Here is a 15,337-nt window from a genome sequence, read left to right on the forward strand (position 1 = left end):
GGTTGCTCAAAGCCCCATCCAACCTGGTCTTGAACATCTCCAGGGATGGGGCAGCCACCACTGCTCTGGGCAACCTGGGCCAGGGCCTCCCCACCCTCACAGCAAAACATTTCTTCCTAGGATCTCATCTCGATCTCCCCTTTTGCAGCTGAAAACCGTTGCCCCTCATCCTATCTCTGCACCTCCTGAGCAAGAGCCCCTCCCCAGCTTTCCTGGAGCCCCTTTCAGTATTAGAAGCTACTCCAAGGTCTCCCACGGCCTTCTCTTCTCCAGGCTGAACAACCCAACTCTCTCAGCCTGCTGACGTTTTGTCCCTGACCTTAGGTACTTAAAACCATCCATGAAGCAGTCCCCTCACTCTTTCACCCAGCAAATCTATGAGATAGTATTTCTGCTGCACTTCCCCGAGTCCTCTCCAATCTAGCTGTCTGCCTCTCACATTGACACCAACACCAGGCACAGTACTTCAGAAGCTGGCAAACTTCTGTCATCTACAGAAATAACATAATTTTCCAGCTGTTTCTCAATTTTCCCAAGATGTCATCTCAACCTCCCCTCTTTCAGCTGAAAACCATTCCCCTTGTCCTGTCCCTGTACTCCCTGATCCAGAGCCCCTCCCCAGCTTTTCTGGAGCGCCTTTCAGTACTGGAAGCTGCTCTGCGGTCTCCTGAGACTTTGCTCCTCCAGGCTGAACAACCCCGACTCTTCAGTTACTTCAAGGCTCACGTCAGTTGTATTCCCATACCAAGTATCTCCTCTCTAAAATGTTTGCAGTGTCAAAATAAACTGTTCCAAATAGGAAAATTTCAATGCTATGTGATTTTTAAAAGTCTAGCATTCACTGCACCTAAGCTGAAAGAGGGGAGACTGAAATGAGATCTTAGGAAGAAATGTTTTGCTGTGAGGGTGGGGAGGCCCTGGCCCAGATTGCCCAGAGCAGCATCCCTGGAGGTGTTCAAGGCCAGGTTGGATGAGGCCTTAAGCAACCTGAGTGGGAGGTGTCCCTGCCCATGGCAGGGGGTGGGACTGGATGGGCTGGATGGGACCATCCAGACCAGAAGGGACTGGATGAGGTCCCTTCTAACCCAAATCATTCCATGATTCTATGAATTCAAATTAACTTACTAGAGGGAAAGATAGATATTTATTCTGTGTTTAGTTTATGTGACAATCTAAACCACAGAAATATATATTAGAAAGTACATATGTGATGGCATAAGGAGAAAACTGACAAAAAGAAGTCCTAATAAACTCCCCAGCTGTCCAAGTTTTGGCCTCAGAAGTTGCTTGTGAAGCGACGAGAAAGTATTTTTATTGTTAAGGTCAGCTAGAAGTAAACTTGATAAGCCACAGTCACTTAGTTATAAGTATCATTTGATTTTTGTTTTCTGTTTTCCGTAGTTTAGCATAATTTATAATTGTTGAAGCCCAAAGCTGTAGAACTCTTCCATTAACAGCTGAGGTCGAGAGTGCATTCCTGCAGGATCACAACAGACTTCAGCTGGCATTTTTAAAAGTACCTAAGGCTTCTGATAGTACAGAGCGAGGCTAGATGAATGCACTATGTATTTTGGATCAAATTTTTGCCTCCTGTAGCTACGGCCTTTGACAGAAGCAGAAAGCGGACTTGCTGATTTTAGAGGTCTTTTCCAACCTCGCTGATTCTATGACTCAACAGTGAAATACTGCCATCAGTAGGCTTCAGAGTTGCATCTCGCATGTGCATTGCCTGCATTTGCATTGTCTTCCAAGGTTCTGTTCAAGCAACAGCAGAAACACTCCTGGGCTTGGACTGACAGCTAATAGAAATCCCCTGGGCGGTGATAACAGACAGGTGAACTGCAGGGCGGGCAGATGCCTGCGCTGTAGGGAAAGCGGTCACAAACCCATGTACACTTCAGAAAGCTATTTCAGCAGCTCAGCACAAACCAAAGACAGTGAAACACCTCTGTGCTCTGTTTCACAGTGCTGCTGCGTGGAGCCCTGATAAGAGCAGGCTGGGCTTGGCCAGAAAATGGTTAGGAAAAGGCCACATGGAGAGAAAGCCTGGGAGGAGAAGACCTTCCTCAGTTCCTGCTTCTCCAAGCTTCTATATGAGTTGCCAGGCCAGCCCTGACCCTCCAGCAGGGCCTCTCCTCTCCCAGCCGGCTGGGGAATTACTGGATTCCTGACAGCTGGCCCAGCCACAAGCCTCCCTTTTAGGGAGGCAGCTGCACTCCCTCTTCAGCTTAACCAGCTCCCTGCCAGTCCTCTCCTCCCAAAGGACAGGATCTGCTCTCCCTGCACTGGCAGAGGGATGCTTGCAAGCAAGCCAGAGCCTGCTGCATCCCTTCAGCTGGCCTGAGGGGCAGGGAGAGCCTTTACAGATATGCCAGCGTAAGGAGAGCTCTTCCCCCCCACACGTGGCTTGTGTAATTAAGAGAATATACATTAAACCCCATGCTAAACATCCTTTGCAGAGCTGTGACCCTGGGAGCTGCATGCCACTTCGTGAGCCTCCAAATGCCCACACCAACAGCAGATGCTGCCAGCAACACGCCCAACCTCATACCCACCAACCTCAGGACACAAACATGCTCATAAGAAAGCAGTTAAAATTAGTAATGAGGAAAAGAAAGAAAACAGTTCACAGACAGACGTGTTCCCAGTTGGAACTGCCAGGCCAATGGTAAAGTTTCATTCTGTGATGTCTGATCCTCCTCTTAAATACGTGAGTGGAGAACAAGCTACCAAAGTTCAGCCTGGAGAAGACTTGAGGGGAGACTTCATCACAGTCTGCAGCTTCCTCACAAGAGGAGAAGGAAGAGCAGGTGCTGAGCTCTTCTCTCTGGACCCAGGGGAATGGCAGGAAGATGCCAGGGGAGGGTTAGGCTGGACATTAGGGGAAGGTTCTTCCCTCAGAGGGTGGTGGAGCACTGGAACAGCTCCCAGGGAAGCAGTCACGGCCCCAAGCCTGACAATATTCCAGAAGCCTTCGGCCAACACCCTCAGCCCCACGGTGTCAGTGTTGGAGTCGCCCTGTGCAGAGACAGGAGCTGGACTCGATGACCCCTTCCAACTCAGGACATTCCATGATTCTATGACTCTATCTGTAAGGTCTGTGTCACTCAGCAAAAGAGAAAAAAGGACTGCCACAAAAGCAGTGTAATTTTAGTATTAGAGCAGTGTTATCTTGTAGCTAAACACTATGCATCATGCAATGGAAAAAGAAAATAACCTCACACAGATAAATGCCGAGCCATACCATGCCCAGTAAGAACATACCTGTATGTTCTGAACAACGTCTTTGAATGGAGAGGACCTCTGCATACATGTGTTCACCATGTCCATCGCCCTGTCAAAGTTCTTTACATATTCTCCATACATCTTCAGAAAAGGAGCAAGTTTCTGGAGGATATCTCCCAGCCGTGGGTTGACACTCCTGTGGGAAAACAAGAGGTAAGTGCTGAGGACTCTGGAAACAAATTCTTCAGAGGGAAAACACAACTGTGAAACTTTCACAGTTGTCTCCCCACATGCACAAACACTTTATGCACATATGAAATCACGATATTTCAGGCTAAAGAATCTATACAGTACCTTAAAGATCTTTTCCACCATAGCCAAACCCCTGAAAAGGTTTAAAAGAAAAGTGGCTCAGATCAGCTCAGCTGGGTTGTCCCAGCCTGGAGAGGCCCCCAGCTGGGAGCCACTGTAGCCAAGCATCTTTGTGTCCTCCAAACTTAGGGCCAGGCAGAGCCAGCCATTTCTCCCCCAGCTTTTCTCTTCCACTGAACTCATGACTTGCAGTCTGACCACTCTTGATCCCCTTTAGCCATCTAACAAGCTTCTGTCCTCTTCTGTCTTCCAGGCTCTCCAGTTTTCTTCTCCTTTTGTTACAGTTGTCCCCGTAAATGCAAGTCAGGTGGGAACTGGACTCAGCTGAGACAGATCATAGAATCAGAGATTCATGGAATGGTTTGGGCTGGAAGAAACCTCACAGCCCATCCAGTTCCACCCTCCTGCCATCAGCAGGGACACCTCCCACTGGATCAAGTTGCTCAACGCCCCATCCAACCTGGCCTGGAACCCCTCCGGGAGATGGGGCAGCCACCACTAGCTCTGGGCAAACCTGGGCCAGGGCTTCCCTACCCTACACAGCAAAACATTTCTTCCTCATAATCTTGTCTTCACCATTTCAGGTACGTGGAAAGCTGCAGCGTCAGGCACCATCTGCCCCTTTCTCTGCAGTACACTCTGTACCAGCCACGTGGCAACTCAAATCTACTTTCCTAAAATCTGCCTTCAAAATTAAACCTCTCTACCTAGTGCTGCAGTTCTGCACATCTCCAACTTATTCCAGCTGCCACATTTTATTGCTATCTGATCATAATTCTTCTATTCATCAAAAAAAAAACCCAAACCTACCCACTATCTCTTTTCATAAAGAAAGTGATGCACACACTGTAACCGATAATACTCATTCTGTCTCGTAGAAGAGAAGGCCAACAAATTCTGGGTTAGAAAGCTTGTACAACACTAGCGTGCTCAACAACACGACACAGTTGCACAATAGACATAAGCAAGATTTATAGATATGAAGTCACCTATCTAACCTGTTTGGACTTTGCATTGGCTTGCCTGCTATAATGCGTAATTTTAACATTAAATTGAAATTTTAGATAACCAGTAAAAAAATCCATTCAATATAAAATGTATGTTTCTCACGAGGTCTCCAACAAAGCACACGAAGTTCAGACTGTGACGGACACTTCCCTTCTTAAGAAGTAACTGGGGTTTTTTGAACTCACGTCTACCACGGGGGCATACGTCACCACACTTCACATATAGGCCTAAAAATACACAATTTCTTTCCTACCTTAGTACTGCAAATTTCACAGCACGTGACACTAACAGAGGAGGGGAAATTATCCAAATGGTTTGGGTTGGAAGGGATCTCAAAGTCCACCCAGTTCTAACACCCTGCCCTGGGCAGGGACACCTCCCACTGGATCAGAGTCAGTGTCTCAAAGCCCCATCCAACCTGGCCTAGGAAACCCTCCAGGATGAGGCCAACCACCACTGCTCTGGGCAGCCTGGGCCAGGGGCCATCCCCACCCTACAGAGCAAAACATTTCTTCCTCAGATCTTATCTCCATCTCCCCTCCTTCAGCTAAAACTCATCCCCCCTCATCCTGTCCCTGCACTCCCTGATCCAGAGCCCCTCCCCAGCTTTTCTGGAGCCTTCCTCTTCTCTAGGCTGAACAAACCCAGCTCTCTTCACCTGTCTTTGTATGGGAGGTGCTCCATCCCTCGGATCTTCTCCGTGGCCTCCTCTGGACTCACTCCAACAGCTCCACGTCCTTCCTGTGCTGAGGACTCCAGAACTGAACACAGGGCTCCAGATGCAGTCTCACCAGAGCAGAGCAGAGGGGCAGAACCCCTCCCTCACCTGCTGGTCCCACTGTTCTGAATGCAGCCCAGGACACGGTTGGTTTCTGGGCTGTGAGCGCCCATTCCCAGCTCATGTTGAGCTTCTCATCCCACAGCACCCCAACTCCTTCTCTTCTGGCCTGTTTCCAATTTATTCTCCGTCCAGCCCGTGTTTGTGCCCCCCTACCCAGGTGCAGGACCTTACCCTTGGCCTTGGTCTTGTCTCTTTACTGAAATACAGTGAGGAAATCAGCTCTGGCAATGCTTTGGACTGAAAGTTCCTCACAATGTGCTGTGGAAATTGTGAGTGCTCAGGTCTATTCCTGTATTCAGAAATAATTCTTAAGAAAACTCCAGACCAGTGTATTAAAATTATGACGGAACTACTGCTATACACAATTAAAAAAACTCTAGTGACTATACGAGGCCTTAGGGTTGCTACAGCTTCTTGAAAAACATGCTTATAAAACAATGGTAAAGACAGTTACCCACCATTCTTGTGTGATTCTGTTTTGAGCTCAGGAAGAAGAAATTGTCCATGGAAAACAGTAGATAGAAGAAATATTTGAGAAGATACCCGTGATGACATCAGACGAAATACCATGCTTCTGACCAGCTTAGTGCAAAACACCTGCGTGAGACAAGACAGTACCAAAGAGGTATTTACAAACCCACCACTGGCTCCAGGGTTTGCAATATTACAATGCCTTAAAGCCGAGCTGCAGCTTTTGCAGTCCATCTCCAGGAGCTGTTGGGAGGTTCACAGAACATCAGCCCACTACCAGTTTGGGTGGGATTTATGACTCTGAACCATATATCAGGAAAATCTGAGGGGTGAGTTGAAAACTGCTGAGAAGAGCAGGCATCTTGTAGGCGAGCTGAAAAGAACAACCAGTCCCCAAAGAGCATTTACTCCTATTTACAGGCAGCAAGTTAAATGATGGGATTATGTTGTTTCTCTGGGGAAAAAATACATTGCTCTAAACAACAGGGAAAGAACCACCCTAGATTTGTATGGTCTTAAAACAGCCGCTACTCACCCAAAGCAAACATAAAAGTCTTCCATAGAGGTCCTAGAGTTGGAGTTGGAGGACTCTGCAGGTTACAGCTTCCAACAAGATTTCCAGCCAGGTGACATTTTCTTTTGGGTTTTTTTTTCCCTCATTTTTAAGCAGTATTTGGTTAGCAATGTGACTCAGCCTCATTTTTATTGCTTTCCATGCACATTCAGGTGGTTTTTTTTCTCTTTCATATTATTACAGAAATGCCTGAACCATTGCAGATTCACCTCAACATTTATGTGGGAAGAACGCTCTGACTCTTCGCATCGGTTTTTACTTTATGCCCATAAGGTAACATGATGGACAGCAATTATGAAACACAGTGGGTAAAAATCTCTCACATATGCAAGTGAAGCACAGGCTGACTCATGTAGCCCGCTTTTAGTAAACAACTCAGACCTCTTGAGCATTACCGAGCAATCACAGATTTCATTCATCTGCAGGCAGACGTGCCTGCAACGTCTCTTGTGATTTCCTCCTCCGCGTATGCTCAGGGAGGAACAAATGCTGACAGGTTCTGTATCGTGGGGCTGCTGCTTTCCCCTTCCTTCTTATCCAACAATCCTAATTTTTTGGTTCCAATGCTCAGGGAAACACACCTGCCCAAACCTCACCCCTAGCACCCTTGGCATCCAGCCTGACAAACAAAACTCCATCTCCCATCCACAAACAGCATTCTCACACTATTGGGCTGTAGGTCAGGGGATGACCAGGAGATGTCTTTGCTGCTTGCAAGAAAAGAAAGCAGAGTTTATTCAAGATGGAATTACCTGGTCCAACAGGTGGGATGTCTTTCACATATGCTTCTTATCCGTATTGAGCAGTTCATTCGCAATGTTGAACAGCTTTTGGGGCTCTGTACACTGAAAAAAAAAATGACAAATAACACAATCCATCTGCGTTAACAAACCTAAGGTTCATCAGCTCTTCTCTCTCCCATTTTCTCAGTGGGCCACATTCCCTGTCAGCAGAGAAGCTTTTAAGCTGAGGAAGTTAATACAATTTCAGAATCTCCCTCATCAAAGCATCAGTTCATTCCAGAGATACTTTTAAAGCTCTTTGCTGAAAAAGCAATTGGCGATGCAGTCAGTGCTGGTCATGAGACGATAACTTGAGTTCATTGCTGGTTTTCCACAAGAAAGCAGAAACACCACCTTCCAAATATGGAAATATGTCCGAGTCTATTTGGTACTAAGGTACTAGCATACTAAAACCAAACTGTTCATAGAATCACAGAACAGTATGGGTTGGAAGGGACCATCAAAGCCCACTCAGTTCCAACCCCCATGCCATGGGCAGGGATGCCTTCCAATGCATAAGTTGCTCAAAGCCCATCCAGCCTGGCTTTCAACACCTCCAGGGAACACTCGCGTTATTAGGATACAGGCTTTAACTTCCTGACACATTCTAGATACCTTTTAACGGTCTATACTTCAAACACCATGCTTATACGTTACCAAAACTAACACTGGGGTCCAGAACCAAAGGGCTGGCTAGTTAATGTTCAGGAATAGGAACATCCAAAGGGGCAAGCAATTGTGATCAAACATAGGGAAAGTTTACCGGGCTGCATCCGGAAAAAAGGGCAGCAACAATCATAAAAATCATAGAATCGTTTAGGTTGGACAAGGCTTTTCAGATCATCGAGTCCAACCATACAATGTCTACCATTGAAACAGACCCCTGAGCACCTTGTTTGCCTGTCTTTTAAATCCCACCAGGAATTGGGAACTCCACCACTGACCTGGAAAGCTGTTCCAGTACCTAAGAACCCTTTCAGTGAAGAAATGTTTCCTAATATAGAATCTAAACCTCTCCTGGTGCAACTTGAGGCTATTCCTCCCATCTTGTCCCTTGTTACTTGGGAGAAGAGCCCAGCACCCACAAGGAAAGTCGGAGAGATATGTAAATGGAACAGAGGGCATCAGCTGGGTGCAATTATTCACTATTGCTTCCACAGGAAAGCTAAAGAGCATCAAACAAAATTAGCAAGGGGCTGCTTCAAGACCCAGAGCCGCTTCCTCAAACAACAGGTCACTGCAGATGGCAAACCTTCCAGCAGGTTCACAAGGACCAGACATATCCATAGACTAAAAGTCCAGCTGAATCCTATTAAAAATGCAGGGTGGTTGCCAATCCAGGAAGCACGGGGGCCCCTTGTCAGCAGCAGCAATTTCTATACCCGTTGTATCTCGCTAGCATTCCTGGCAGGCATTTGTAGCTTTAACCCTGCTGACCGCTATCAGGTGGTGAGAAAACAACAATTAAATGCTCTCTTTAAGCTTATTCAACATCATCTTGGTTTGTTTATAAGCAAAGTTGACAAAAAAAATTATAGTACCCCCTCAATTTAGGCAAACTGCAATACAACTGAAACATCTTAAAGGCTTTTCAAAGCCAGCAATGAATTCAAACACATCAGACCCGCAGTTGTCCTACGCAGAATGAGCTACCACCCAGCATGAAGTGCCACCATACAAGTGTTAACTGAAGTAATCGTAGAATCACAGAACAGTTTGGCTTGCAAGAGACCTCAGAGCCCATCCAGTTTCAACCCCCTGCTGTGGGCAGGGGCATCTCCTGTGGGATCGGGTTGCTCAAAGCCCCATCCAACCTGCCTTTCAACACCTCCAGGGATGAGGTAGCCAACACCTCTCTAGGCAACCTGTGAAGGAAGGTGAATAGCTTTTCTGAAACTGAAACAGCATCCATCTCCCTTTAAAGCAATCCCTCTCCTTCTAGGCACAAACCTGGATACAGGCAAACATGCCATAGATGAAGCTTTGACACCTACTCTGCCTAGCCCACTTCTCAAATTATTTCAAGCAACCTCAAGGACTCTGCTAAGCTATTCCAATGCCACACAACATCCTGCTCCATTTCTTCATGTGATATATATTAATATTGAGTAGAAAGAAAACAAAATGACAGCACAACAAAGCTTTGAGCTTGGTACAAGCAAACCATTACAGCATAAAATGAAATGGATCGTTGGCCATTCAAAATTCAATAACTATGAGAGAGGATTCCTTTGCCAGTTTTGCTGGGCGCGGAAGTGCCTGACTGAAAGGCACTGACATAACCAGGCTGGCATGCCAGCTGCCCAGCGCATCCTTTGATTTGTTTGACTTCAGAATTTGAAAAAGAATTGTTTCCAACCAAATACATTTGTTCTCAGAAGTAAATCTTTACATAGCACAGGCGCTTTTTAACCTCCTGACCTTCACCATCTGCAACTCAGTTTATATTTGAAAATAACTCACTGACATCTGCTTAAACACCAAACAAGGGCTGAACAGACTCCCAGCTCGAGCTCTGTTTTACAGAGCCACTCCATGTTCAGTTGCTGTCTCTGCTGCGGCAGAGAAGCATCGGTTTGGTACTCACTTGGAACATATCTGCCTTTCAAGGGACATCATATTTTAAATGAAATCACATAATAATAGAATCATGGAAAGGCTTGGGTTGGAAGGGACCTCAAAGCCCACCCAGTTCCAACCCCCTGCCACGGGCAGGGACACCTCCCACGGGATCAGGTGTCTCAAAGCCCCATCCAACCTGGCCTCGAACGCCTCCAGGGATGGGACAGCCACAGCTTCTCTGGGCAACCTGGGCCAGGGCCTCCCACCTTCACAGCAAAACATTTCTCCCTAAGATCTCATCTCAATCTTCCCCTCTTTCAGCTCAAAGCCATTCCCTCTCATCCTGCCATCTGCAGCTCCTGCTCAAGAGGCCCTCCTCCGCTTTCCTGGAAGCCCCATTTCCAGTCCTGTAGAAAGCTGCTCTAAAGGTCTCTCCCAGCCTTACTCTTCTCCAGACTGAACAACCCCAACTCTCTCAGCCTGACCTCGGATGGGAGGAGTGCTCCAGACCTCAGATCATCTCTGTGGCCTCCTCTGCACTCTACTATAACCTGATAGCAGATCAAATAAGCATGAGGCACTGCTATTCTTCTAACCTTAATTTTTGTGCCATGGCAGGACAGCTTTAAGAAACCCTGAGCATAAGTCAGTTCACTATGAATGAGATATTTGCTGGTCAATGTTTCTAAAGGAAAAGTAAAAACAAATCTGCAAAGTCTTATATGGATTATATTCCTTACAGCTAACAGCTCTTATTGGAGTCTGTAAGTCTCACCAGTGAAGGACTATTTAACCTGACTAATGAAGCCCTGGAAAAAACAATGTGCCATTCCCAGGCATGTAACTGGTGTAGAAATGTAAAAACACTTTAGTCTTCCACTCTACACCAGATTTTAGGCTGTTGATGATTCTTGTCAATGTATTTCACTCCTGCTGTGCCCAATGCGCTTGCTGACAGACCACTCGGCACAGCCCCCTAAGCATGTTATGGCTGTCCTTCAAAGACCATACGTTATGACAGGAGTTGGACTCGATGATCCTTGTGGGTCCCTTCCAAACTCAGGGCAATCCATGATTCCAATGAGTCTCGCTAGGACAGTTCAGGCTGGCAGCGGGACGTGGAAGATGCAAAAGGGGAAGCAGCAGGTATTGACTTCGCAGCACAGGAAGCTACAGCCCAGGTGCTCAAAGCAGCAGGCACATGATGCTCTTTCACTTCCTTGCAGAAGGCTCAAAAACTAATTTCCATTCCTTCCATGATTAGAATTTTACCCAGCAGAAAGCAGGGCAGATGGAATAAATTTCATTACCATTCTAAAGATTTTTTAATTTAATGCATTATTTACTTGCTAGCATGTTGGAACTAATAAAGGATCTTTAAATAACAATGCAGCTGCACATATGCACATACCATGAATATAAATAATATAAAGTATGACATAGTGTGTGTCTGCGTGTACAGGAAAACCAACATCAGCAGGCCAGAAGCCCTGCAATGGGGCTGCTGCCAATCTGAGACGTGAACAAGCATCTGACCCGCTGACTACAGAAGGGATAGTAGATGTAGATGAGACAGTAAATGATAGGATGGATTAGATATCATGTTCATTGATGCTAACAGACAGACCATTATCTGGAGTCTCTATCACTACGATGGTTCCTGCTGACGTCCCCATGAAATTCTTGCACACAGAAGTCAGAGGTCTCCTTTGGCAGCACAGACCCTGCCATCCTGCCCTGGATCGCCCCAACTTGTACTGCCATGGATTTTCTCCTGCACAAGCCCAAGGCAACCTGTACCTCTACCTTCCATTGTCCAGGTACGTTCAGTGTGCCCAGTGCCACAGCCAAGGGTTCCTTCCCGGCTCTCAAGGAGATGGACAGGCTGATAGTTTCTCCTCCTGCATCCATCCCAGCTGCCAGATTGGGACTGCAGACTGGCCAAAGGCTAACAAGATCACATCCTCCCCCAGGAATTTCTACAGAAATCAGCTGGGTTGGCCAAACAGAGCTGTTTCATGCAGCCTCCACTGCTTCCTAGTCTGTGGCCCCTCTGGCTAACCCTGCTTCAGCACCTGGCAGGTTCCACATCCACCGAAGCGGCAGACGCAGCTGCGCCAGCAGTGAAGCACTGGGAGGCTACAAAGGCTGCATCTACACAGTGTGAACGGAGGAGAGAGTCCTAGTCACACCGGACTGAGCCTTGAGAGAAAGCAGCAGGAAGAATGACAGCATAAACAGTGATGCACTCAAAAGAGAAAGTCTGGGGCTGTTCCTATTGGTATGTTTGCCCCCATTGGGCTGTTTTGGGAAAAAAGGACACCACAGAGCCCGACTGTGCTCTGCATCTGTACCTGTCAGCTCTTAGACAAGAGTTTTCTTGCACACCACTTGGCCCACGTGCAGTGTTGGTCAACCTTCAGCAGTCTCTGCCTGATCTGACCCAGTAGCTATCTGAACACGTTTTAATTGCCACATTCCAAGGGGACGAGCTCTCAACACACAAAGATCAGGACACACTCGGTGAGTTCAACAGACCTGCTCGATCTGCACCACCCTGAGCTGCGAACATCGCAGTGTCTCTGGCTGCCACTGCAATAGTTGCTACTGCTCATCATATTCTTTAAATAATCAAACAAAAAACCCGTACATTAACTTTATTGCATTCTGAGGGGGGTGAATGAAACGAAGAAAAAACCAGAACACCCTCCAAACACAAACAAAAGTTGGGTCATATTTCAGACATTTATAGTCAAAAGCATCTTCTGTTTTCTTTTTCTGGAAGAATTTGACCCATTCTATCATCATGATTTCTAAAAATAACTGTCTTGATAAACAGATAATCAAAGGAGTCTGTCATTAATCTTGTACAGCTGCAGCAAATACACAACAGACTGGACTGCATTATGCTGAGTCAAAGAGAATTTCTTCTAATTACAGTTTGCTGACAAGTAATGGGATATGACCATCCCCAGCACAACTTTTGTACACTCGAGCAGCAGAGGCACTGACAGAATTGCAGGGCTACAGGGTGCCGGGGCCCTGATGCATCCATTCAGACCCCACCACGTATCACAGAGCCCCACTGAAAACACCACCACCCAACAACTAGAAGCTGAATCCAAACAAATCCAAACAAGCAACACAAGGTCTGAGACTCTACCATCCAAAAGCGCTTTGATTTTAACAGCTTACCTATGGCTATGATGCATTCTCTTACATGAAACATCTTGTGAGTTTATACGAAATCAACACTGGGAACCCTTCTAAAAGATCCAACCTAGGTCAGGAACAAAGTCAGACCTGCACCAAGCAGGACGTTATACTGACTGTCATGATCCTTTAAATAAACACCAACCAACCAAAACCCCCAAACAATGTCTGAAGGGGTGCAAGGTATCTCTAACCAGTCACAAACTGGTTTCAGAGCACTGACAAACAAACTACATTACCTTGTTTACATCCAAATACTCTAACTTTGGCACTTCTGCTGTCTCTTGCTCCTCACTGCTTCCTTCATCAATGTCACTGTCTTCATCCTGTGTGGAGTCTCTCTTCTGCTCCGTGGAAGAAGGCTTGGTGCTCTTTCTGTCAGGTTCTATCTCCCCTGGGTTCCCAGCCATGCTGGGCTTCTTTTGCTCTGCACCTTCTTCGCTGGGAAACGCTTCCCCTGCCACGCTACAAGAAGGGCTGTCAATGCCACTGTCTCTGTTGGGAATTTTACCATTCCCAGTCAGTTCTGCAGTTGTGTCTTTACTGCCGAGCTCTCCAGAGGGCTCGTTGCTCACAGTCACAGCAAGTACAGTCTTCATGGCTTCTGTTATCACCTATGCTTAGCTCTTTAATTTCATTATGTCTGTGTTGGATAGATCTGTGCTGCATGGTATGTCTGGCTCGTTTTCATCCGGTTCACTTCTTTCATTTGTGGAAGAGCCACTGGAAGGCAAGGTGTCACAGTCACACGAGCTCGGCTGTTTGGACGAGTCCAGGCCAGGTTCCATCTTAAGAGCTAAATTTAGCTGGTTTCTCTGAAGAATATGTACAGGGTTGCCTGTGGTCGAAGAGAAAGTACACACCGTCAGATCATAGTAACACTCAAAGTTTTCAGAAGTGCCACAGAAGACAGAGAGCCTGAGAGTCATTTGATTCCAGTTGAATTTCTGACGTGCCCCTAGCAATCCTAGGAGGCAAGTGTGTGAGGTGTAGGAGAATCATAGAATGGTTTGAGCTGGAAGAGAACTTAAAGTCCATCCAGTTCCACCCCACTCCCATGGGCAGGGACACCACCCACTGGACCCACGTTGCTCCAAGCCCCATCCAACCTGGCCTGGAACACCTCCAGGGATAGGGCAGCCACCACGGCTTTGGGCAACCTGGGCCAGGGCCTCCCCACCCTCACAGGAAAAATAATATTAATTAAACTAATTTATTAAAAATATTCCACCCCACAATTTCCAACCAAACCATCCCACCCACAGCCATACGTTTCTACTGATATGGCACCACTAGAATCCCAGATCTTCAACATTTCCCCACAGTGCTCTGAAGAACAGTAAGGCTTGAAGGTTTGGAAGGGAAGAATGCAGTGTAGGGGCCTACAGGAAAGCTGGGGAGGGGCTCTTGATCAGGCAGTGCAGGGATAGGATGAGATGGAACGGTTTTCAGCTGAAAGAGGGGAGATTGAGATGAGATCTGAGGAAGAAATGTTTTGCATGAGGGTTGGGGAGGTCTAGATCCAGTGAGAGGTGTCCCTGCCCATGGCCAGGGGATTAGATACTGGACTGGGATTTGAGGTCCCTTCCAACTCAAACCATTCCATGATCTATTACTCTTTCTTTTAAAAGCAGCTTTTGGTTGGTCGTTCTATTAAAAAGGAGCTCACGTTTCTTTAACAGAACAAAGGGTAAGTTATTTTCTGCCACAACAGAGGACAGTTTTGAAGCACAAGAAGGCAGTACTTTCTCTTTTTGAACAACACTTGTCCCAGACTCAACCCAGGTGATAACTCACAGTGACTCTGACTCCATCTCCCTCTTAATGAAAAAAATCACTTAGCTCCATCTGGCACATCTGGTCTTCAGAAAGACTTTTAAGTGTTTGTAAAACACGTTGGTTTTTAACAGCAATATACATCTGTTTTATCCTATTTAATACCTTGTATGTAAACTTTCAGAGGAAATGCCTGTTCTACGCTGACACTGTTTCCCAGTACCCTGTAGTTTAGCTCTCTCTTGCCTCTGAGAAGCAGGCTAACAGCACGCTTGATGCTTTCTGAACCTTAGACAGAAAACTAAGGTTATTTTGCACCACAGTAACCAAGTTCCTATAATGCAAAAAACCAGCCCAAATTCAACATACCGAAAGCAGACTCTGGGCTGCTGATTTCTAGTGTAACGTGTACCAAGGTGCAGCAACTCTTAGCTCCTTACAAACTAAAAAAGTTATTGAATAGGTGCTTTTATTATAAACACGAACCATTTAGTTAGTCAAGTTTTGCAGTTC

The 15,337-nt window shown here is 46.5% G+C and overlaps 1 protein-coding gene across 1 annotated transcript in view; it reads right to left on the reverse strand.

Moving 5' to 3' along the window:
- FGD3 (FYVE, RhoGEF and PH domain containing 3) overlaps nt 1-15,337 on the reverse strand; it is a 120,207-nt gene that overhangs the window by 35,948 nt on the left and 68,922 nt on the right. Inside the window, 9 exon segments of the mRNA XM_054076500.1 lie at nt 3,265-3,421; nt 5,905-5,923; nt 5,926-5,956; nt 5,958-6,023; nt 6,026-6,043; nt 7,244-7,336; nt 13,288-13,632; nt 13,634-13,680; nt 13,683-13,884. Coding sequence (XP_053932475.1) covers nt 3,265-3,421; nt 5,905-5,923; nt 5,926-5,956; nt 5,958-6,023; nt 6,026-6,043; nt 7,244-7,336; nt 13,288-13,632; nt 13,634-13,680; nt 13,683-13,884 — 978 coding nt within the window.

This window comes from Cuculus canorus, chromosome 11 (assembly GCF_017976375.1).
Source record: "Cuculus canorus isolate bCucCan1 chromosome 11, bCucCan1.pri, whole genome shotgun sequence".
NCBI lineage: Eukaryota > Metazoa > Chordata > Aves > Cuculiformes > Cuculidae > Cuculus > Cuculus canorus.